Source organism: Rhopalosiphum padi, chromosome 1 (genome assembly GCF_020882245.1).
Source record: "Rhopalosiphum padi isolate XX-2018 chromosome 1, ASM2088224v1, whole genome shotgun sequence".
NCBI classification, from domain to species: domain Eukaryota; kingdom Metazoa; phylum Arthropoda; class Insecta; order Hemiptera; family Aphididae; genus Rhopalosiphum; species Rhopalosiphum padi.
The window spans coordinates 23,519,906-23,546,343 of record NC_083597.1 but is presented as its reverse complement, the minus strand read 5'-3'; the positions used below and the strand labels follow the sequence as shown (position 1 = coordinate 23,546,343).

The window sequence follows — 26,438 nt, the reverse complement described above, 5'->3', positions numbered from 1 at the left end:
GAGTGTGAGGTTATGAAAAGACAAAATATAAATTAATAATATTCATAATTTATTTCAACAAAGGAATCGTTATTTGGAAGAGAAATTTTTACATATACATGAATATCCTATGTTAAATCCTGTATGCACATTTAATCCTAAAGTCCATAAATTGGCAATATTTTAGCCTATATTATGATCGTTGCAAATAACAATACAAAAAAATACAAAATTAGTATTGAGCACCCATATTCAATTACTGAATGCACATAAATTGAAAATAATTTATAATAAATTATAAGTAAATTATAATAATTTTTATTTGTAATAAGTAAAAAAAATTATATGTATATATATAAATATATAAATAAATAATAATTAATAATATATGATTTTTTTTTTATAAATTTAAATTATTGTAATCCAGTCATGAAGAAAGACTACATCATTGTTCCAAATACAGGATTATGTCGACATATACTCGGCCCATATTCTTCGTAATCTTTTTTCGAATGGCACACTGTATAGAACTCAGGCTAAAAGAATGAATAAAAAAAAAAATCAATAAATTGTGTTTATGAAACATTAACTGAAAAAGATATAATTAAAAATGTGCACGTACTGAAGAAGCTAACATACTGCCGCCAAACCAAACAGCATATCTTTGCATGTTGTGAGTATACACTTGAACGTCAATAGGTTTGGGCTAAACATTAAAAGATATTATGAGCTGTTTGTATAAATAGTGTTTTGATAATATTTACTTTTAAATTATCTCCAGCTATTTTTTCACTACGTTTCAATCTAGCATCAACCACACGTTTGATGTCTCTCTGAAGACGTCTACCGAAGTCTTTAAACATAGTTGAACCTCCGGATAAAACAATATTATCATACAATGGACGACGCACATCAATCGGACAATTTTGAATAACTGTGTCAACCATTTCGGATATGGGAGTAGTAAAATCGGGATTTGAAAACTATAAAATAACAGAATTATAAACTCCTTTATGACAAAAGAAGAAGAATACATACTTCAGGATGGAAGAAAATTTCTGGTCCCAAGAACCGTTCATATCCAACATCTACAGAAAATGGTTGCTTAGTCACACTGTTAATGCCATCATATTTTCTTAACCATTTTGATGGCTCTGAATCATACTTGGCAAATTCTTTGGCAATATCTGGACATATATAGGAGTAACGCTCTTTAATTGCTTTAGCTGTCTCCAAACTTTGTTCTGGTGGAATACCAATTTCTCTTTCTCTCAACAATGATTGAATAAAATATGTTATATTACGGCCAGCTATTGGTATGTGTTTAATGCAACTACCAATTACGTAGCCTTCAGCCTGAAATCATAAAAAGTAATTAATACATACAATTTTGGCTGAAACCAATCTTTCCCTTTTCTATCAACATTTAACCTATTTTTCTGATTCAATTAGGATAGGGAAAAATCAGTTTCAGTTACTATGTACTTATATTATCTCAGTGCACAGAAAATACTATAAGAAATATTTTTCATGATATAAAATAATTGTAAGTGAATTTGGTTGTTATATAACAGTAAGTTATCAAAAGTTTGTAAGATATATATTAAATAAAGTTTTATTATTTATTTGTCTTGTAATAGTTATTAGTTTATCACTTAGGTTTTAGATAAATATATTATAATTATTTCGTTCAAATGGAGAACATCACAGTTTATTTTATTTGGGATAATTTACCACATAAACATAAAATTACTAAATGTAGAAAAATGCAAGCAAGACATTCATTGTAAATATATGTAATACAAGACTAAATTTGTTTAACTGAAGATATGGAAATATATCAAATCAATAAACCACATTTATTTAGTAATAATAAAAATACAATATTCCAAAACTGTTTATACATAAATTTTGTTTAATTGCCATTAAAATGCAATTAATGAAAACTAGAAAAACTTAATAAAATATTTTATACAATAATATCACTTTAACCAAGCATAAAGTAAAAATTAATGTAGATTTTAATTTAAAATGTTTTTTTCTAATCAATTTTTTTATCATAAATCCTACAATGCAAAATGTTTTTAAAAGTGTGAGGAATATACAATTAACACATAATATAGTCTAAGATTATTATGGACTCATGGTTTCACAGAATTTATTAGAAACTTAAGATTAATAAATGGTATGTTAGTATGTAAACACTCAATACTTTTACAAAAAACAACATAAATCAAAAATAATATTTATCATGAAAAGGTTGTAGATTAAAATAGAAGTAATAATTAGATTTGCAAACCTAGGATGATCTGTCCAATACTCATTGAAGTGCCTCTCACATTGCAAATGACGATCTAACAACTGTGAATATGAAAAATAACAAAAGCATTGGCTAAAATGCAAAACTATTGAAGACTGTCAAGAAAAAAGGGTATGTAGGGCACAATAAAAAGGGAATTCTTAGTACAGAATATTTAGATGTTCTATAAATGTTGAATTCCAAGCATCTTCATACCACATAAATATTGTACCATTATACTTGAACTTCTGTTTTTATTCAATAAAAACTGTTTTATTTCAATTTATAACAATTTTCTTAAATTAATTAAAACACTACATCATATAACAATACCTGGGTTACAAGCAGAGCCGCACATAATAAAATTAAATATGTTTTAGTTATCCTAAAATATTCATACAAGTTTTTATTTTTTAGTTTAAATAAAATTAAGTAAATGAAGCTTAGAAAGAATTATTAAAAAAGAAACAAACAATAAATACATAATGTTTTATAAATATAAAAGACAAAATTAACTATGCCTTATCAATTGTATTGCAGTAATAACTAATAAGAATAATAAAATACTTACTACTGGAATTATATGAGTTACACCATCACCACTATCCACCACAAGGCCTGTCAGTATACGTTCATGTAGTGGCCGAGATTTCCATGAAGCAGATAATGCTAATACAGCTTGTACAGCAATATAAAGACCAGGAACATTGAATGTTTCAAACATTATTTCTAGCAAAAAGTAAAAATTTAATTTAATTTATAACAAATTCATAGTATTTATTATTATTTAATTAAGAGGATGCTAGATCCTTATGGTTGTCTCCATTGTGTGTTGTAAGTAAAAATTGACCTATTATAAAAGTTAAAGATTAGAACATTATCTGTGTTCAAGCATTCAAGCATAGACTTTTTTTGATATTTTAATTTTTAAGCTAGATATAAGTTTATAATTTGTAATATTTTCTAATATATAACTTAAAAATTAAAATATTAAAAAAGCACTAATGCCAAAGCAGATATTCTCTTTAATTTTTATTATAGGTCAAGTTACTCTAATATTAAATTTAACAACATAAAACCGATGCTACTGAACACAAATTTGGTATGTTTTATATTTGTAATTTAGTAAAAAATAGTGTACAACTAACTGTTCTATTTAAGTTTAATTACCTGCAGTATATTCACGATTTTCTGGAGTGTTTAATGGTGGTTCGGTTAATAAAAAATGATGATCTTCAGGCTCAGCTCTTAAATATTTAAAGATACAGTGTTCTAAAAATCTTTCCATCAAATCCCAGTCTTCAATCAAACCATGCCTCACTGGATACTATAAAATTTAATTAAACCAGTTAAAATTTTGTTTTTATTTTTCTAGTGATTTTTAAATGTAAGTACTTTAATGGAATAACCCTTGGCATCAAATGCTTCATCTCCTATGTAGAAATCCAAATCTTCCACACCTTTTGTCAGCCGTCTAACTGTCTGATCACCTACCTTGGCTGACTCCTTGATGGCAATCGCCGATGGTATTATCATCTGCGGCTCTTTGTTGGGAGCGAATCCCAACTTGGTATACCTGAACATCAATAATATCATTAGCAACTTGTAATTGTTAAGTATGAGAGAGGGCGATGATGCCCAGGGCAATACGGCAGAATGAAATAATATTATTATGAACTGAGGGATGGGCCAACCGGTACTCACCCAGTTCCCACATCGATGACGCATGGTGGAAGTCTGCCTAGCATGTCGTCGGCGGCGGTTGAATTGAATTGCTCTGACAGATAGTCACCTCAAAATAAGAAAAGAATCTTGTAAAAGAAACTAAAAATAATAAGGTAAACGAGTCGTAAGTCGTTTAATTGTTGAGATTGTTTGATTATTTTCACGTATATCGGACTATACAAGTCCAACAATAATCATTATCTATATCTGTGGGCCCGAATGACATTTTTACTGATAAACGCTGTTAATACCGCACAGTACCATGATTATCTGGTCATGGATGAGTAAAAAGGACTATTATCAAAGCGAAATACCACAAATCCATTATCATTATTGATAGTATTTTAATCAGTTTTATTTGTTGTTTTTGTACATTTTGACGGAATTACCCTTTTAGACACTTAACTGTCTATTATTAAAGTACAATAAGTATGAAATACAATATACATTATAATAGATAGAATATGTGGGCACGATCGTCTACTCGTCTCAAACTGACGTAACTTCTTTCGAGTCTTGATTAGTGTTCCTAAATAAAATCAACTAATAGATATTCCGAATTTGTCCATCACCACCGTCGTCATTTGTGTTCAGAAAATGGACGAACCTTCTACCAGTTTCAATTCGTGCAAGAAGTTATCGTATTCCATACATTCCTATTCGAGTTACTTGCCGACTTACGTACCAGAGTAAGGACAGCTTACCATTACACTTATTGTTTATTCATTAAATAATATTAACCGAATGCCCATAATATATATTTAAGTTGTTACCCTTTCTCATTTGTAAAGTTTGTTTTCATTAAAAATCTTTTAATGTGTAAGTATTTGCCAGAAAATAGTTATTTCAACACTTGTTTCAACTTGATAATATGATTATGTTTTCAATAAGCTCGCTTCAATGAATTATATTCTGTAGACTGTAGAGTATTATGTATATTGTGTACTTTATGATTGTATTAAAATGATATACAAATTTACTTAGCATTGGTCATATTTTTGTTATAATAATTGTTAACTATTATAAATGTAGATAATAAATAAATCAACTGATTGTTGAGCTATAAAAAAAATTTCTCTTTTGAAGTAAATATACTAATATATTTTTCTAAATTCTTAGGTACCTACGACCTACCTACTTTACATGTTATACACCTACCTAATTTTATGAATTTACTTCTGAATAAATTATTTGTGTTTCTAATAATTGTGTATTTTATCATATATTTCTTACCTCAAGGTTAGTAGGTACAAAAAAAATGTACGTCATGACTCATAATACACTGTATAGTTAGTTTCAAATTATAGTAATATTTAATCAGTTTTAAATATATTTGTATCCTTTGACAGGCAAGGCTATAATCTTACAGAAAGAGACAAAACTGGTCACGGATGACCCAAGTATTTTTTATTCATTTTTACAAATATTTAAAAAGTATTGTTTATTTCATTTTTCACCTTGAAAACATTTTTACACAGGTATATGTCTATAATACAAACATTTATGTACAAAAAGAGTATACAATTTATTTATACACTTTTTAATTTTGATAATAAAAAAAATTAAGAATCTATTTGGTTTGAATAAAAAAAAGAAGGGTATAGAGGGGGAGAACCAGTGGCGTAACTGGGAAAAAATCTTGGGGGGGCAATGTATAATGAATGTAATATATTTATTATTATCAAAACCCCTCCACCCCTCCCCCACGGTTAAAATATATACCTTTAGCTTTCAAAAAATTGTCAGGGGGGGCAAGTGCCCCCTCTTGCCCCCCCACAATTACGCCACTGGGGAGAACCGATTATCAATAATATTTTATAGAGAGAAGTACTTTAAAAATAGTTTTGGTTATGGGTGACTGGCCTTGCCTGTTGAGGGGTATATACTATAAAAATAATTTTTATCTTTATTATTATTTAAATTTTAACTAAAAAAATAAAGCAATCTATTTGTATATATAATCTATATTTTTTAATATTTAATGTTTATTTATTGATTATTATTAGCTAAAATTATCATTTTACTCAAATTAACAATTTGATAAATACATCATATTTATTAGGTAGGTATATTGTACTACAAGGTTCAACCTTAAAAAATGTATTTATCTTGGTACTGTTCCAATATTTTTACCTTGCATAAAGCCTTTAATTTCTACAAAATTGACAATGTCATATAGATAATAAATTATTTTTTAAGTTGTTATTATCAATCCAATTTGACTAGATTAACTGATGTAGTTCTAATGATATTTTTAGTAGAGTAAACTTTTAATTTTAAATAAAAAAACTGATTTTTTTAAATTATTATTTTATTTTGAGTAGCTTGTATTAAAATAAAATTTGCTGTTTTTATATGTTCACAGAAATATTTTACAAAATAATCAGGAAGATCAAAGTTCTAGATGGTCTTCAATGTCCAATAGTCCACCTCAAGTACAATTAATAATATTTACATCATATTATATAAATTAGATCTATTTTGCAAATTTACTTAAAATAATTATTTATTAATTTACAGTATTTAGTTTTGAAGCTACAAAACACTTCCATTGTAAAGTATATAAAGTTCGGCAAGTATGAACGACCACATGTATGCAATTTAAAAAGATTTAAAGTTTACGGTGGATTGGGAGATGATACAAAGATTGAATTGCTTTATAGGTGATAACAACAAATATAATTTCTTTGTATTAAACATTTGTTTCTTATTTATACTTTAACTATTTTGCTTGTTTTTGTTGTAGTGGTCTCAGCAACAATAGCGAGTTAGAAACATTTAATTTACGTCATACTCTTGAAAATAGTGCAATGATACCTGTAAGATATATCAGATTAGAACCTCTTGAATCCTGGGGTTCAAATTTTAATTACAGTCTTTGGTATGTCGAGTTACATGGCATTGATGATTCTCATATTATATCCAGTGAAATCACTAGATTCCATCAAGTATGTTTTAAAATTAAATAATTATTTATTATTCAATTGTTATAAAATATTATGTTATTATTAGTTTCGAGAAGAAAAATTAATTCGATTGTGTCTCAAACATTTTCGTCAAAATCATTATGACCTAGCTGCCAATGTTCTCTTACACAATTCACATGTAACTTTAGAACACCCATTTTTATCACAACTATATGATACAATAGTTACACATGGAAATTATGAGATGACTGAGATTTTAATGGATCAAGCAATAAATGGTTAGTCTTTACTCCTTGAGTATTTAAAACTTTACTATAAAAATCAATGATTTGTTTTAGATGGTTTTTTAGAAGGTTTTATGAAGAGTCAAAGTTTCAAACCTATTTGGAATTTAGTTAAAGAACATGATAATGCAGCTAAAAAAAGGCCATGTATGCGTGGAGGTCATCAAATGTGTATTGATTCGGCCACTGGAATTATTTATCTGCTTGGTGGGTGGGATGGACATAAAGATTTATCCGATTTATGGTGCTTTACTATTGCAACTGGTATATGGCGTTGTATTTCAACTAATGTAGAAGAACATGTAAAATTATTTAATTTTTATTAGCCAAATAATTATGTGTACAATTATTGAACCAATAAAATGTATTTTACATAGGGTGGACCAAGTCCACGGTCATGTCATAAAGTATGTATTGACATGGAAAGGAAACAAATTTTTGTTTTAGGAAGATTTTATGAAGCTCAGTCATATATTGGTGATTACCCTCAGGTATTATTATCATTTTATTATTAATATTTTGTATCTATATTTGTTCTTAAAATGTCTGTTTTTTTTTTTAGAGTGATTTTTATGTCTATGACATTGAACAGAATCAGTGGACTTTAATATGTGCTGATACAAGTATAATGGGTGGACCCAAATTATTGTTTGATCACCAAATGGTTATGGATTCTATATCATCAACTATTTATGTATTTGGTGGTAGGGTGGTAGCGTCTTCTTCTAGGTTTGAACAAATTATAAAATTTAACAATAACATTTTAAAGAAAAAAAAATAACATTTGTTTTATTTATTTTAGATGTAGTTCTGACGAAGCTCAAAAAAACAATCCAGATTTTTCAGGTTTTTACAAATATCATGTTCCAACCAATACATGGACTTGTATTCTGCCAGACACATTTCACGAAATCAAAGTCCAAAATGGACTCGTGACACACAACCCACAGTCGGTAGCATCACGTGGAGGACATTCTTTATTATTACATTCAGTATGTTTTATTTTTTTTTTAATGATAATTAAACATACTCTAATGAAGTTGGTTTATTAACAGAAAATGAGACGGATATATATATTTGGTGGTCAGCGGCTAAAATGGGCACAGAGATGTCCAGAATTCCTATGGTATGATATTGAAACAGGGATAACACAATCAATGCCAATTCCATCAACTGTTGATAAGCCACCCATAGGGTATACACAGCGTGCTACAATTGACACTGATCATGATGAAATATATGTTTTATCTGTAAGTATAATTATTTTTTCTTATACCTTATATCAATTATATTTTAATTGCTTATTTTAATGTAGAGTCTTAGTAAAGACAAGGATCGCAAAGAGGATAAAGTTCAAAATGCATTTTGGGTATATTTTATTCAACAAAATAAATGGTAAACCTATATATTTATATTTAATTCTATAGCATAACAACTAAGATACTTTTCTGTGTACTTATCAGAAAACCTTCTCTCAACTTAATGCCCTAAAAGAGTAATGAAATATGTGCATTAAAAATCTTAAATATGCTTTAGTGGTATATTAATATGCATTTAATATGTTTTTATAAAATGAATATAAAAATGAATAGTTATTCAAACATTTTAATAAAATATTTACTATCTTTTCTATTATTACCTAATTAAATTTTTATTACATAATTTAACTTAATGTTTGTCAATAATATGTATTAAATCTTTTAATATCAAAATCAGTTAAATTTGATAAAATATGTAATTAAGTTTTTGAATTAATGTTGCAAATGTGGTTATAGTGATGCAGAATAATATATAATATGTCAAACATAGTTTCTGTTATTATTGTAACTAAGTACTATGATATTCAATATAAATATAGAATTTATATTTTGACAGTAAATAAATTTAATGATATAATCAGATATCACCAACTATATAGTAAATATACGTTGTCAAATATTATTTTATATCATTAACATTGATTTTTATTATTTTATTTTATTTTTATATTTCATTCATTGTGTAGGTATAATACAAAAAAAAAAAAAATTATAAAAAAAATGTATTATAAGTTTGAAAAAAATAGCGAATAAGATTATGTTTAATACCATAGTATGATACTATCTCATATATGAAACAATATAGATACTAAAAAAATATTCTACTGCATCACTTCTTATATGTAAAAACATACAATATATATATATTTTAACCAAATTAAGTAAGTTTCAATTATTTTATTATACAATACGCAACATTGCAACTTATAGGTATGTGTTTATTTAGAAATATGTAAGCATACATTTTATCAATGGATTCCACACATAAAAAATATACTTGTTTATTTTTAATTAGAATTATTCTAAGTCGAATGTATAAAAAAAATTGTATAGAAATCCAGGTCTAACTTATTGGGGTTGTAAATTATTTTTATACTTTATTTATTTATTTATTATATTTTAAAGTTTGGTATAGTTTTGATATTTTGATTCTAGATAATTTAACTATAGACTTAAAAATAAAATAAATATAAAGTTAAATATACCTGTAAACTAATTTTAAGTTAATGTCAAACTAATGGCCAAAGAAGCCGATGTTTTTTAGATCAATAAAAAAAAAAAAAAAAATTTAGGCAACATTTAGATTAAATCTCATTAAGTTATGTTAAAATCTAAAATAAATTAACTACCACCACATGGCTTAACAAAAGAAAGAAAATATTAGAACATCTTAAAAAATCATACTTTTACAAGACTGATATCTGTAGTAGTATTTTAAAATGAATAACCATGTTTTAATATACATTTAATATTACTATGAATAATCAAATGTAAGTTTTATAATTTTTATAGGATCTGTATCTATAAAAATCACAATGCTGATGAACAATATTGGAATAGAATGCAACATTTAGAACCGTGTCCTCGTTTTGCATATCAATTGGTATATGATCAAAAGAATAAGGTTGATGCTTCTATCATTAATAATTAACTGATTATGTTTTTCCCAGTCTTCTATAATGTTGATTATATTGAATTAACCAAAATTATGTTTTCATATTACAATCAAGACACACTATTTATTTGGTGGAAATCCTGGACGAGCTGATGCTCAAAATTTAAGATTAGACGATTTTTGGGAACTCAAAGTATACAGATGCACTAACTCAGAAATCAGCATTCAATGCAGACTGTTAATTCGGAAATTCAAGTAAGTTTTTGTTAATATATTCCTACAATGGATATCCTTAATATTATGCCTTATAGGTTTCAAGAAATTAAGAAAAAAGATAAAGTAGCTGCCATGCAATTTTTACAAACCTCCGTATCAGAACTAATTAATCATTCCGACATAGAGCAAACTCGTGAAGTAAGTTAAAGTGATAGCTAATAAATTATCAACATTTAAGTACATTAAATTTAGTTTATTTTTGTTTTATCCAAATGTATAGTCATACATTTTTTCATATTATCTATTGATTTATATACTAATATTACTTAGTATATTAGTTGTATAAAAACTATTAATTATTTATTTTGTATAAATTCGCTCAAAATATCATCCCATGTAAAAGTGTATAATTAATAAATACTTTTGATGTTTGAATTTAAAAATTTAAACTCAAATTAAACAAATGAAAAATAGTTTCAGGGAACTGCAGCTTTATTGTTTAAAGATGACAACCAAACTGGTGATTTTAATGATCAAATACACAAGTGGCGTTGTAGTTTGTTTGAAAAATTGTGCGAGTTTTTTCCTAAATCAATGGTTCAACCCCAAGAAAATTTAGTCGATTTGATTTCCTTATAACTAGACCATGTTTAAAATTTTAGTTTTGACTGTATTTGTTTTGTTTATTATATTATTAGTTCCTTTGTCCATGTGTTATTTTTCTAATCTAAGTTTGTATTATTTTAATTGAAAATACGACTTATTTTCATCATAGTTTGTCCCATTATTATTATTGACATTGAAATTAAAAATGAATGCTACTGCATTTTTTCAAAAATGAACTTGACATTAAAATTTTGTTAATTACCAAATTAATTGGTAATTTTTTGTAATCATTTAAACATTTACAAGCAATAATAATACTTTAAGTAATATTATTTAACTTGTATAATACTCTTTGAAACTTGAGTAAAATATTTATATAGTGTCCTTTGAAAATTAATTTATAGTAGTTGGATAATTTAGACTTTTGTAAATGGTCTTTTTCATTTCCGTCATTGCCTCTGTCACTAATATAAATTAGTCACTTTTTGTATAATGCCTTTATTACAAATAGGTCAAATTTGTATGTAAAAATTACTATTAAGAATTAACTGTTAGGTTTGATTCTTACAATTATTATAATGATAATTTGTAAATTTAAATTAATATTTTTAAAATATTGTTAATCTTAATTTTAAAAATATGTTCACTAGTCTAATGTTTTTAATTTTATATACCTTATATAAGATTAAAATGTTTACCAAAATAGCTTTTATTGAATCATACCAGCTTTATTAATGACAATTATTTTTATTTATATGATCTCTAAACATTGATTCTTATTTTTATCATTGAAAATAAATGTATTTATTATTTGCACATAGTTTATGTTATATTGTTAATCTACTTATAATTTTATAAAAATAAAATAATTTGATTTTGTACTTATAAACTTTTCAGTTTTCACAATTTATTATAACTCAAAATATAATTAATGAGCCCAACTATAGGTAGAGATACGCACAATTAAATATGTGCGCCCGGGAATTGGCTAATCATTAAATTTTAAATTTGTGTAAAAAAATATTTAATATAAGTTTTATTGAGAGTTCAATCATAAGTTTATATTTAAATTTGAAGTGTAGAAACATTAAAAGCCAGGAAATTTGAAAAAATTATATTCTTAATGAAATTAAAAAATACAAATAAGGGAAAATGATTGATTCTAATTTCTAAAATCCGTATCACATTGTTTAAAAAAATAATTGTATTTTTATATATATATAAAAAAAAATAGTTAATAAACGCTACATACCTACTTATCTATTTTTGTGTTATACATCCAATCTCTGGATACACTTTAAAAATATAAATTTAATTTGTGGCCCAATCTCCGGGTAGTAAAAGTTAAGCTAATATTTAATATGAAGCTGGTAGATAAAATGTGGTTCTATTACTGACCACCCGTAAATATTAGTTATTTAGCCTTATTGGCATATTAATTATTAATAATTATTATTAATTATTTACCTACTGCCTAGTGCCATTGAACCTACATGAAATTATATACTACACTTTTGTTTGTATTTATTTTAAAACAAATGCCCGTTATTTGGTTGATATAAAATAAGATTGCAAAAATGTTTAAATTTTTCTGCCTACAAACAACATTTACCCACGGACCACCAAAATTTTCCCGCGGACCACGGGTTGATGACCGTTGGTTTGGTACTTACTAGGTTTATATGACCAGTGGCGCCGAATTCAGTTCAAAAAGGTGGTTCAATTCTCACAAAATCCACCCACCTAAAATTCATTATTCAAAAACATAGTCTATGACTTCGGTCTACGAGTACCTAAAATAGGTACCTTTATAACGAGGTATAGGTAAGTATCTATCAAATTGTATTATATGTAACTATGTAAGGTTATGTTATTTATCAGTTTGAAATGAAGACTAGGCTTCTTCCCAGTATCATTACACCTGTTTATACTTTGCAATTAAGACTTTAATAATTTATCATTCTGCAAGGTTATAGGTAGGTAATAGTTTGTCTGTCCATCGTTGTAATCGTAACGTGTTATAAAATCTACGCGGTTAAACTGTGGTTTAAGTTAAAGTAGTTAAATAAACTATTTATGTTATTATTTCTTAATTATTATTATGAATATTTGAACTATAAGTTGTGAAAGTTATTTGTATCGACATATCTATCATTCAAGATGAAGAAATGTGTGTACGTTTTTTAAAACGAGTGATTTATTACCTAATAAATAAACGTGTAGGTATTAAAATTAAAATCCAAATAATTATAGTGGTGTTGAGCTATGAAAGAAATTCTTTAATTACCTATTTACATACTAAATTTTTTACTATAAGGTTAACGTCGGAAAACACTGTTTATTTTAAAAGTAAAATAAGACACATTGATTATATTATTCTATCTACATACTACTTCACTAACACAAACTAACACTTTATTCGATTTAAACGGTTCCAACTTCCCGTATTGGTTTTATTTTCAAATGAATAAATAACTGAAATATTATCTGTTCAGAGATCTTATTTTTTCAGCATTAGTTTTGCTTCACGCATTTTTATCGGATAGTTGGTGTATCGTTAATTTGAATTCTAAATTGAAAATAATTACAATCGAATGAGGATGTATCTCATTATTAATATTTATTAGGTAGGTATTACACTGTTTTGGTTCGTATATACAAACGATAAACCTAAAAAGTAATATACTTAATATAAGAATGTATTGGTAAATGGACAATGGTTTCGGTGCAGTGTTTACCGGTTTAGGTATACGATTTACTAATTGCAATTTGCTAATGGTTTTGTTGTTACAGCTTATGTTAATATAGTTATTACCAATATTATCACATAAACGTTGAAATATTAATAAATCTGTTATATTTTTTATGATTCTATATAGGTAATAATAAATATAGCTGTCACCAAGGCCGTACGTAGAGATGGATTTTGGGGGTTCAACCTCCCCACAAAATGTTTTCTGAGTACGGCCCTAGTATCACATTGGTTGGATGTGAAAATGTGAAATGAGACACTAATTATTGTTTATTTATAATTAATTTAAGATGGCATTTCACAATCATCATAACTCATAAGAAAGAAGACGGTCGATGGATGGGCCTTTTGTTCTTAATTTGATCTGAAAAAATAGAGAAGGATGCAGTTTACAACATTTAAGGTAAGGAATACTTAGATAGATATGCACGTTATCGATTTTTTAAGCCATAGGAATAAAATAACATGTATTTATTATTTCTTGGACATGCCGATTTCAGCACATATTATAAGTACCCTATACAGCAGGGGTGTGCAACTGGCGTCCCGCAAACCTTTTTTATCTGGCCCGCGCTACATTTTCAAATTACATCATACAATTTCAAAGTCAATGGTCTATACTCTATGCTAATGCTAATGGTCTATTTTTTTTTGCTATCTATACTCTGGCCCTCTAAATTTTAATTTTCTAAAAATTGGCCCTCTAATAACTTTCAGTTGCCCATCCCTGTTATACAGTATACAGGATGTCCCGTGAGGATTTGCGATATCTCCTGAAATAATGGATATATCATAATTATTCTAGTTTTTTAATAAGATTCACAGGGACAAGAACCACAAAAATTTCATGTTTTAATTTATTATAATGTTTTGCTAAAAAAGTTAAAAAATATATTTTTTCTACTTAATTATTTTGAAAAGAAATCAACAAGTTTTCTAAAAAAACTATGAATTATTTAATACGATAGTGGTGCCATTGATTATAAATACTTATAATAGTATATACTATATATAAATTATAATCAATGGTGGATTATTTAAATTGTGGATTATGCCATACTCAAATTACCAACAGGCCATATAATATTAACTATTACGTATTTATCGATACTATATTTATACGTTCGCGGACAAAAAACCTTTTTTTATTAAATCCAAAGTAAATAAAATAAATTAATTTTATCTAGTGATTATAATTATTATTATACAACCGTATTTAATACTAAGTATAACAAAGATGTATACATTGACATTTCGTATAATAGTTATTGATTTTTAAAATTTCAACAATGTTGAAGAAATAAAATATGTTTATTGCGAGCCACACTGAAAGCATTCGCTGAACGTACGACTGGGTACGAGCATGCAGGCCACATGTTTGATAAAATACCACTATATCGTATTAATAATGCACAGTTTTTTCAAATCTAGAAAAAAGATTAAAAATCAGGAGATTAATAAAATTAAAATGTTGAAACGTCAATATTTAAAAAAAATGAATTCTACAAAATATTCAATTTTTTTGAAAATAATTAAATAAAAAAATATATTTTTTAATTTTTTTACTATACATTAAAATAAATTATAATTTATAGTATGAAATATTTTGTAATTCTTGTTCCCGTGAATCTTATTATAAAACCAGAATTATGATATCTTCATTATTTCAGGAGATATTGCAATGGGTAAATCCTCATAGGACACTGTATAATAATAATAATAATAATAACCTAAACTGTCTGAAATCAGAGGGGAAAATAGAAAACATACTTTAGTTTGTGTTTAGTGAATTTTACCACTACAGGGCAGAGGGACCTAGACATTTTGTTTCGTATTAATTGTTGTTTTTATGTTGTATGTATTGTACCTAAACGATTTTTATGAAAATTAATAAGCTTAAGTATTAGTTATTACATAATATATTATTATTATTATTTATTAGGTAATGTTAGAATACTAACAATAATAATTTATTATAAGCTTATATATTGTACTTTACTTTAAGACTCAAGTTACCGGAATATAAAATCCTATGTTATTAGACTAATTTTATCAAACTCCGGGAATTATGATATAAATGTCAGTACTTATATACAATATACATGTATATGTATTTTTTAACACATAGATACAACTTTTAATTTATAAAATAATAACATATAATACTTATATATACACTGATTAAGTATTTTTTTTAACTATTATGTTTTTAAATTGTCATAGTTATAAATTGGGTTCTTATAATTAAAAAAGTATACTTTATGAATAATAAAATATTTAATATTATGATGAAAGACCAAAGTTTTGAAACGATACTTTGAATATTTTCTCAACATAAGCCACTTACTCAAATAACCATGAACCTTCGATATCAGTTTAAAGAAAATAAAAATTTAATTACGATCAATTATGCTGCATAAAAGACTACATTTTTTGGTTAAGATAACCATAAAGTTATCATTAGGGTTCGGGACTTAAAGCATTTGCTTAGTTTGATGGATTGACTTAAAATGTAGCAGAGTGCTATGGAATTGTATGTCATGTTACAACACCTTCAATTATGAAATTTAAAAGTGATTTTTTAATGATTTTTTTAAAAGATGCTAATTTTCAGTTTTTCTGATTATTTTTGTTTTTTGACCAGTTTTTCCACTTTTATAGTTTTTTTCAGAAAATCTATAAATAATAAGGCGAAATGTCTCGAAAGTGAAGTTTGATTTTTTTATACTTGATATAAAGATTTTTTTTTTTAATTAAATATTTTTGCTCAAATTAAAGTTTTTTTAATGTTTATTTGAGTGCTTCTAATGATGTTTTTACTTTTAAGCGCTTATTTTAATAATTTTAAGTGCTATATAACTATATAAGTCCCGAACCCTGGTTATCATTATTCATCATAATCATGAAGATTGCATGGTCGTGGAAAATCTAGAAAATAAACCTTATCCAAACAATGATTATATAGAGTTTATATAAAAATTACTTATATATATATACAATGTTTTTTTGTGTTATTAGTTAATTTATAAAATTAAGGAAAAACGGGAATTTTTAATTTTTATTTTTATTAAACATTTTTTAAAATTATATAAGCACATTTTTTTAATATTTAGGTAGTTAAAATTTTGATAAAATTCGTTAAAATCACAAAAAGTTGCAAATTACTCGTATTTTGTAGTAAGAAATTCATAAATTTTTTTTTTCATATCCAAGTTTTAAAAATTTAATTCAAGATTGTTCATAAGTAGATATAACTAGAACTATAAAATCTAAAAAGTATACATAAAGATTTTTATTTTGATGGACATTTTAAGTTAAAATTTGGACGAAATTACTTATTTAAATAATAAATAATGTTAATTATTTTGTTACGATTTAAAAAAAATATTCATGTAAACTTTAAACTTTTATGTACATTATATATTTGTATTATTATGAATTTTACTATACATAATGAAATTTTTGATTTATTTTCTACTCTACTTATACTATGAACCTATTTTTACTGTTATATGATATTTACAGAAAAATTTCATCGCATTTTGAGATATATATGTTGAAATAATATGGTTTAGATATATATTATTATAATAATTAAATACTAATAATTAGGGGTGTGATTAATATGCAGAAGAATGTAAATTACGAATTTGATCGACATACTTTCAAAGTTTTACATTGGAGCTTTGTATTTTCAGAATTTTAAATTATGAAAGTAAATATTAAGTAGATTCACAAACATTTAGGTATCTATAACATACTTACAAAAAAACGACAACCACTATTATCAAAACTCAAATGCTGTCATTGTAAAGTAATCTGTTGCAGTTATACAAGTTTATGACAACTAAGATAAGATATAAATTAAATGATTATACCTATATATTATTACTTGGGTATTTTTCTTATTTTTTAGTTGATAATATTCTATTTTCTTCCTTTTACAACGACGACAGTAAAATATTTTATAAAACATTCATTTTAGCCATTGTAAGTATTTATTGTTGAAATTAGTAATTATATGTATTTTGTTCAAAATATGAAAATTATGCAAAAAATAAAAAACATTTGTTTCATTATGACTAAGTCGTATACATTTTAAACTAAAACAGTAATTAGAATTTGCAAAAAAATATGCCAATGCGTATAAATCCTAGCCCTACAATTTTATTATATTTGAAATGATATAATAAATGCAATATTTTAGGAAAAAACTATATCAACCTACTAATACTAATATTAAAATAGGTAAATGATTTTATTAGCTATAAAAAAAGCAAATTACGAAATAATATTTATAATAATATTTTTAAGTATTCTATACCTAGTAATATGGGCTGACGACCGTCTTTCTCAGAATCAATTTTCACATACTATAATATATCATAAAATTCAAATTTAACACATCCAAACAAGTAACACATTCGATACCTAATGTACAGCAAAGCGGTACCCGCTTGCCTATACCTTTTTATAAATTATAATTAATTAATTTAAATTTAAGTGCCCGCGAGAAGTTGGACATCAAATTTAATAAGCAGTTAGTAGGAATTATAGACAATATAAAATCTTATACATAATAAGCAAAAAATATATTTTCCTATTTATTTATTTATTTAGGCCCTTACAATATATTAAGCCCAAATACTAAATAGTAATAATTACTTATAATTAATACAATAAATTATTAATGATATAATGAAATAGTGTACAATTTTATTCTATATTTTATTAATAAATGTTTATTTTCTTAGCTTCCATTAATGGGGACACCGCGGGACGAATGGTAAGACTACTTATCTTAACTTAACCTAAGTTTTTCTTTATTCCAGCAATATTAACTTTTGAAGAATCATGTATTATGAACCTTTTTTTATTCAAAAATGTTATCAGCGTAAATAAAAAAAAATACTAAAAACAGCGAAAATAAAAATCGCGTAATGATTTATAATTGATATAGTTGAAGCAATAATAGCGAAAAATAAGGGCTACATACACATTCTATAATATGTAACTATAGTCGAGGGCGAATTATTCAGGCCAATATTATCACATTAGTTTATCACATTCATATAACAATTACGGCGGCAGCCATTTTCCTCCAAAAACGAGATACTGTTTCCTCCACTGTCCATTTTTCCACCAATAAATAAAATAAAATGATTATAATATTATGTATATTTTAAATTATAGTATATTTCAACAACAAATAACTGTTTAAAGAAAAGAAAAATTAGACATAATATGACTAATTATTTTACTTTTTATAATTACATAACTTATAACTAGAAATATATCCGTTTTGCAATTTAATAATTGCATTGTCGATTGTCCCACAACGTTTGTTTGCTTGGTAGTCTTTCAATTTTTTTGAAGTGTTAAAATTTCAATATTAATTTATCGACTTAAACTTATAAACTGTGAATGCTGACGGATACTCGGACTAGCGTTTTTCGGTAGCCGATAAGAACGCGACCAGAATTAATGTAATCATCAATCGATAAACACAAAATGTGATCCTAGCCTTACTCCATCTTTAAAATACGGAACGCAACATTACAACACTGGCTAAATTATTGGAGGAAAATAGATATAATTTTAGTTGAAAATAATGTAGAGGAAAATGAAAACCAACCTTTTTTTGTGGAGGAAAATGGACAGTGGAGGAAAACGGTATTTCGTTTTTGGAGAAAATGGAACTGCCCACAATTATTGTGGACACGAGTTTCAATACACATATACTTTATCGTATATGTTGGATATTCCAAACTAATCAAATCAGTACAGTAGGTATACGGTTGAACCGTCCAGAAAACGCAAAGGGGATACAGTTAAACAGTTAAACAATTAGTTGATGACTGCGAAAACAGGGACAAACTAAAATACCTTGGGGGCATTGCCTATAATTTTTATATCAAATTTGAATTTTATTTTATAATAATAAAATAAATAATAAGTTTAAGAAAAATATAGTGAATGGAATTTTTTTCTTTTCATCACTGTTAAAACATTTCGCGATTTTAACTGGCATAGTGGCACCCATAATAATTAATATATCTATATTAATCTATTTCTTGAATATATATAAGTATTTGATAAAAATTTCATATATCCACGATTTATTTTTAAATTAGATACAACAACACAACATTGTTGAATGATACTAAAATCAATACTGAATCGCTCCGCTTAGATTCTAAAAAATAATAATAAGTATTAAGTGACCGAATGACTGAATATATTATCCAATAAAAATTATATAATCGCTATTCCAACGCTGATTCATTTAAATTAATATCCTGTTATACCTTGTCAATTTGTCATAATGAAATAACATAATATTAAAATAAAAAATAAAATAATGACAATGGCACAATGCTGTTGCCTGGTATAGTATTATAAATATTTGTCGGATGCGGGGCTACAAAAATTACATTAATTTGATTATATTATATTAATCTACACGCGCTACTAGGTACTCAATATATTAAATTAGGTACAAAATAAAATGTCTGAATATTTTATGGTAATTATATATTTAACCATTTGACGTATATATATAAACGTATAGTACATTGTCATATAGTACTTTGCATATTTAGCATCCGTGTATACTGTATACACGTGACTTCAGTATAAACTGCAAGATGGTCATCAATGATCTCAAACGTTCGATTATTTAACATAACGTGTATCTATAGGTAGGCAGGTACATGGTATAACGCGCAAAAATCTATATCATTCGATAATACTAGATAGGTATATAGTAATTTATTAGTTATTTTATTATCGTGTATGTTTATCGATTTTTTGGAGCATCGTGTACTTCCGAAAAAAGTATACTGGTGGCATTTCGTCGAAACGTATTAACCGACGACGACATTACCACGCGAGCGTGGAATGGAATTATATAGCCATTTAAGATGGGTGGGATTTAAATTTTTCGCATGCGGGGTTCACAGATTGGCCATTTCCTCATCCTGCAGGCTCGCGTAGGATATAATACGTATGTATAATATAATAGTAATAATAATCATAATAATAACGGTAATATACTCGTTCACGGCTACTGCAGCATCAGCCGACAGCCGGGCCACAAGTCTCGCGTCAGGCCCTCTCTTCAAAAGTTTCGAGTAAATAATATAAAGGGCGACGTTAAAACGCGCGCGAAAAGGATATGCTATATGTCACACACCTAATACCCGGTCGATCTAGTTTAAACAGAATACCGACCATTTAAATAACGGTCCATCATATTATCGCGTTCTGAATGTGTGACACTGTGATTCTCACGTGCTGTCAAAACTCCATCGCTATTATACTGCCACCGTAAACGAAAATCGTATAGGCACGAAAATATATGATTACATCACATAATGTCACATGCAAATTTTTTCTAAACATTTATTTTTGTTTTAGAAAGGAAATCGTTGTTTAATAAATTTAGATCCAACGGAAACCTATAATAATGCCATTGACACACTTTTATTGAAAGTCACGAGATTGACGACCATTTTGTGACGAGATGTATAAAATACTATGGATAATTTGGAAAGTAAAATAATCTTACGAGAGAGTCTTCATTCAATATACACCATGTATTTATAAATTTAAGATTATGTATTCACAAAATAAAAACTCCATTGAATACTATCAGTTATCATTACCTATTCATTATACATTATAAATTGTAATATCAATAATAGCATTAGGTATTGTCACAATTAAATATATCGATATTAATAAAGTTATAGGTAGCGGTTGCCATTAAACTATATTAGGTGTTGAACGCAGATCACAACTATATAGATTATAAATTATAATAATTATTTAGAATTATAAAAGTGTTCATTTATTTATTATTTACAAACTTGTTATAATAAAAAAAAGACAATTTTAAGTTTGTTTGCTTTCCAGTGTTTAGTGTCTTTATTTTTTATATTTTTTTTAACCTATCCTAACCTGATAAGACACTGGCAGTCTATCAGGACATTTTAAAATTTCATTATAACGATGGAGAAATTTATGAGACAAATCAAACGACAGAGTTTTGAGCTGATTCTAGTGTATTTATCAAAGTAATAGTGATAGTAGACCATAAGAGAGTGAAACGGTCAAGAGAAAGGTAATTTTTTTAATGCGAATTGATTATTGAAATCATGAATAAAATATTGAATTTAATTGTCATTATGAAAATAAGTTCTTTAATCGTGTATGAGTGTTATTGTTAGATCTTTATGAAGCGTATACCTACCTACGGAAAAAATACTTATTGAGTTAATTTTCTGAGGGTAATATTTTGGAAGATTTGCATTTTATTTGCATATTTTTTTTAAGGATTACTGTAGCTAAAGTCCATAGGTCTAAATATGGGTTTTAAGAAAGAAATGTAAATTAGCGGTTTAATCTTTCAGAAGTTTGTACGTGAATTTTTATTTAAAAGTGTGTTTAATATTCGAAGTCAGATGAATCGGGTGGTATTAATTTGAAGTTAATTTTTATATGTTAAATGCGTTCAGGTTATGCCACCGAATCATAGTATATTACAATTTAAAAGCTCTAAATCAATGAAAAAATGTAAATCATACCAGAATGAAGAATGAAGAAGAATGCATTCTACACATTATAATGAAAACAAGTAACAACTGTATATACTTACTTAAAATATTAAATTATGAATATAAAATATAATGTATGTCATTATAAACAATTATAAATTTAGTGAAAAGAACCCCTCTCACCATCGTAAATGAACAATCTGAGTGTAGTGCATTGTAGTATATGTAATGTGTACCTACCTATCTAAAAAAATATATTTGCAAAGTTATAGATAAGTGCCTATAAAAAAAAACAAACAAAAACAGATAGAAGGTTCTCGACTGAAAAATATTATTTTATTAACCAAATTAACTCTAATATTGAATTGCGTGTTAGTTGTTAAATTACTATAACTTGGTTACTCAGGAAATATAATTTTCAAAGTATACAAATATATTATAATAAGAAAGAAAGAGGGTCCTAATTTATTTGATTTTTATGTGACATTAATTGCTACAATGAATATTGTAACCTATCCTTCACATCTACAACGGAATTTAAAAAAGAGGGAGTGAAATTTTACATTTTTACACAATATAGATTTAATACAATTATCATTTATATAGATAATTACCAATTTGTCTTTGTTAATCATTAAAATATTTTTAAAAATCAATATTTTCATTCTAGTAAATTCCTATACGAAACTAAAAAACTGCAACCTATGTAAGTTTGAATAAAAAACAAGCTAATAAATAAATAAAATGAATCATGCCAGAGGTACTTACCCACGGCCGCGAGGCACATGACGTGATACGTGAAGATATTGAGTGTAAAAGGGATCAATGTAACTCTTTACAAATTTCTAAAATAAAATATGGAAAATTTGCAATTTAATATCAGCTAACTAACTTGTACTATTAAGAGTATATTGATTAAACTAAATAACTATATAACTTGTATATTTCTATGAAAGTGTATATACAATCTGTAATCTAAATAATATTAATCCTAATAGTCAATTATGAATTAAGTATAAGAAAAACAAGTCCATTATTATTTTTTGATATAAGTAATATATGATTAATTGTATTTTTATATTTTGTTGGCCCGCTTGGAGATATTTTTTAACTAAAGTGGTCCGTCGAAAAAAAGGGCTGGAAATCACTGTTTTGTGATGTGATGAAACGTATTTACAAATGCATAATTATTTCTATAAACATTTAAAAAAAAAAGGGATATAAGTTATAATAAGATTTTAAAATTTAAAATTTATTTCTATTGATTATTAATTTATTATTTCTGTATATTTTTAATAGGCTTAGGGTTAAATCTATAAAATATTACATTTAATATATTAATATTATTTTTATTAACTTTGGAGTCAATCAGGAGCGTATTTAGAAATGTTTTATGGGAGGGGGCGCAAACAAAAAGTTCAAATTTGCGTACATGGGGCGTAGAGTTGTAAAATATCTCATACAATAAAAATAAGTATAAAATACAGTGAATGGGGGGGGGGGGGCACGGGCCGCTCCCTTAAATACATCACCGGAGTCAATATTACCTTACCGTAAAACTGTGTGAATATTATTAGGTTAAACTGGTTAAAGGTATATAGAACTAACAGATACTATCTTAAAAGTAATCTATATATTTTTTAAATGTTATTGCGTTAATTAAAATTTTTAATATATATATATAAACATTTATACATTAACATGTTGAATCCTCATTAATAATATTTATAAACTATAATAAAATAATGAACATCGTTATTATTTATTGCTTATAATATATATGTGTTATTTCATTCAAACTTAAACTTCAATTTTCTATAAAAAATAATTAAGTTTATATATTTTTCAAACATAAATATTTTATGAAAATTTCAAGTGTCTATGGTTATTCGTTTTAGAATTAACAAAAAAAATATCAAAAGCGTTTTAGGAGAAATAGTTATTAATTATTATATGGGATGAAGCGGCCAACTAATGTGACTATTTAGTATTTAATAAGGGGTAATATTTAGGCAATTTCTACACTCGTTGCCGCTGCTCGGCAGGTACCTTTGTTTTAATGGTAAATGGTTATAAGAAAAAATAGTGTGTTATTCTGTGAGTCGTAGAGTTATCTACACACACACGACACACATACACGCGCGCGCACACATGTAAACATTACCACCAGTCAGAAAAATAATTACAAATTTTATTTTAAGCTCAAAATATACGTTACAGGAAAAACTTTCATGCCTCGATGATTGATCTTTCAATAATTTTTTTTTATTTTTTGGAAGAGAGATTTTTTACAGAGTGCATCGGACTTTTTGATTACGTTGTTAAAAATAATAGATAAATTAAAAACTTTTGAAAATTGGTAAACTTCACTTTTATTATTGAATTTAGAAATATACTTATAATTTTTAAAAACAGTCCAATGTTTCACGTAAGATGTGTCTTTCTTAAAAATAAAAAACAAACACAAATGATCGAAATTGGATCATTACAAGTTTTTGATTAAATTGAAAATTTAATAAATTATTCGTTTATACACCAACTAAATATTATATAGTATATTATTATAATAATACCTTTTTATAAATGCTTGAACTTTTGAAGTTCAAATTTTAGAACAAAAATTCAAAAATGATTTTGTAGTATATAATTCATGAAATACCTAAGATTTAAAAATTGAATTTATAGTTTGGGAAGCCATGTATATTTTGTTGGAAAATATTTTGTCAGGACGTTTATTTTTAGAATATATTAACTTATTGAAGTCAAATTTATTTAGAATCGTACTAGGCTAGAAAAATATTTCAATGGAAAGTATTTTCAGGAATAGAATGAACTTGGTAAAATATTTTATAGGAAATCATTCTGATGGACCCACAAAATATTTTGTCGGAATGTATTCTGTGGGAAAATTTATTATCGGGATAATTATTTGTTGGAATCATACTTATTTGGAATTGTATTTAAAATACATTTTTGGAAAAATAGGTTTTAATGATATATATATCTCAGTATTATAAGCTGAATTTTTTTTTATCACAATAGTTTTTCGTATGCAATGATTTATTATAAAATATAATGGTTTTGTTCTTTGTTGTTAAGATTTAATAAATAAAAATATATAAGTATTTCAAATAATTTTATATTTTATCTAAAATGCTAAAATATAAAACTACCTACTTAAGATATTTAATTAAAATAGACAAAATGTTAAATCTCTGTCAAAGTCCTATGATCACTATTACAGTATTATATTAGTATTTATCTTTTGTTACGAACATTATGTTTATATTATATTATATTTTAAACATTTTTGATTATTAATGTGACTACTGAACAAAACGTATACTATTATACATACAGTCCATAATAGCCAATATAGGTACCTTAAATACCGCACCTTTCCTATAATAGTATCTATAATTTTTCAAAATACCAAACCATAACCATTTTTTCATTGAATTAAAATAAATTTAACTGAGTATTGTATAATGTTTAATTTATAGTTTATGTAATTATATGTATAACAATATTTTATTTCAAGTTTCAATACTGCAAAATTCTGTTTCATACTATTAATAGGTGTTACAAATAAGTGTTGATTTGTAAATAGTGATGGCATATAAAATATAAAATTTGAATTGTTTTTACTTTTAGGTGAGCAGACTCATTGGTTACATCATCATAATTGATTGTTGCAGATATGGTGAGTGGGCACGTGACCAATATATGGATATACGAGCACGTAAAGATGTAAACTACCAATTATTTTTGAGTTGTAAAGTACAATTATATTTACTGTCCGTTAAACGTTCTAGACGTTTTTTAAGTTTTCAATGGATATCCTTCGAATATTACTGAAAGATAGTTCTGCGTTCCTCAGTTCCGCTACGGTTGCACGCAAGCAGTATAATATGCAACCCTATATGTATATGTAATCCGTGTCATCATCAAACTTTCTTCTCGCTCTCGGCCCTCGGGCTACAGCGGTATAATGTACATCATTACCTGATGTACATTATAATGTCGTTGTTTCTTTATAGCGCGCCGGTATACCGACAACGGCGACAACGATGCTGGAAAACGTGTGACGACCGCGGAGTTCTTCCGGCGTCCCTCGATGAGCGGTAGGGACGGAAGTGAGGAGGAACGAGGATATAG

General features: G+C 26.3%; 2 protein-coding genes and 1 long non-coding RNA gene across 4 annotated transcripts; 2 read left to right on the top strand and 1 right to left on the bottom strand.

Moving 5' to 3' along the window:
- Positions 1-28: 28 nt before the first annotated feature.
- On the bottom strand, positions 29-4,211 carry LOC132918020 (actin-related protein 3). Its single transcript, XM_060979074.1, has 8 exons — positions 3,983-4,211; positions 3,674-3,854; positions 3,449-3,605; positions 2,850-3,007; positions 1,018-1,335; positions 744-962; positions 602-685; positions 29-515 (listed from the first exon to the last, which is right to left on the bottom strand). Exons 1-8 carry the CDS (start codon positions 4,024-4,026, stop codon positions 420-422), a joined length of 1,257 nt encoding a protein of 418 aa, XP_060835057.1. The 5' UTR covers positions 4,027-4,211; the 3' UTR covers positions 29-419.
- Positions 4,212-4,354: 143 nt separating this feature from the next.
- Positions 4,355-11,307, top strand: LOC132918003 (muskelin). The gene is made up of 15 exons (XM_060979051.1): positions 4,355-4,692; positions 6,369-6,438; positions 6,524-6,666; positions 6,750-6,951; positions 7,016-7,208; positions 7,269-7,516; positions 7,592-7,705; positions 7,777-7,943; positions 8,017-8,206; positions 8,270-8,464; positions 8,530-8,609; positions 10,046-10,157; positions 10,264-10,403; positions 10,460-10,562; positions 10,839-11,307. Exons 1-15 carry the CDS (start codon positions 4,601-4,603, stop codon positions 11,001-11,003), a joined length of 2,214 nt encoding a protein of 737 aa, XP_060835034.1. The 5' UTR covers positions 4,355-4,600; the 3' UTR covers positions 11,004-11,307.
- A 1,651-nt stretch (positions 11,308-12,958) lies between these two features.
- On the top strand, positions 12,959-26,024 carry LOC132918313 (uncharacterized). 2 transcript variants are annotated; one of them, XR_009660447.1, is made up of 5 exons: positions 12,959-13,189; positions 13,850-13,931; positions 14,013-14,125; positions 18,477-18,508; positions 25,935-26,024. It is a non-coding gene; the product is annotated as an uncharacterized LOC132918313 (long non-coding RNA). The 2 variants fall into 2 exon arrangements; XR_009660446.1 differs by lacking the exon at positions 18,477-18,508.
- Positions 26,025-26,438: the final 414 nt, after the last annotated feature.

Excerpts from the sequence above, each read along its gene's own strand:
- LOC132918020 (XM_060979074.1), bottom strand. The coding sequence starts at position 4,026 with ATGCTAGGCAGACTTCCACCATGCGTCATCGATGTGGGAACTGG. Across the intron at positions 3,008-3,448 it reads AAATCGTGAATATACTGCAG|AAATAATGTTTGAAACATTC; the intron begins GTAATTAAACTT and ends ACTTTTTGCTAG. Across the intron at positions 963-1,017 it reads AAATTTTCTTCCATCCTGAA|TTTTCAAATCCCGATTTTAC; the intron begins GTATGTATTCTT and ends GTTATTTTATAG.
- LOC132918003 (XM_060979051.1), top strand. The coding sequence starts at position 4,601 with ATGGACGAACCTTCTACCAGTTTCAATTCGTGCAAGAAGTTATCGTAT. Across the intron at positions 8,207-8,269 it reads ATTCTTTATTATTACATTCA|AAAATGAGACGGATATATAT; the intron begins GTATGTTTTATT and ends GTTTATTAACAG. Across the intron at positions 10,158-10,263 it reads TATATGATCAAAAGAATAAG|ACACACTATTTATTTGGTGG; the intron begins GTTGATGCTTCT and ends ATTACAATCAAG.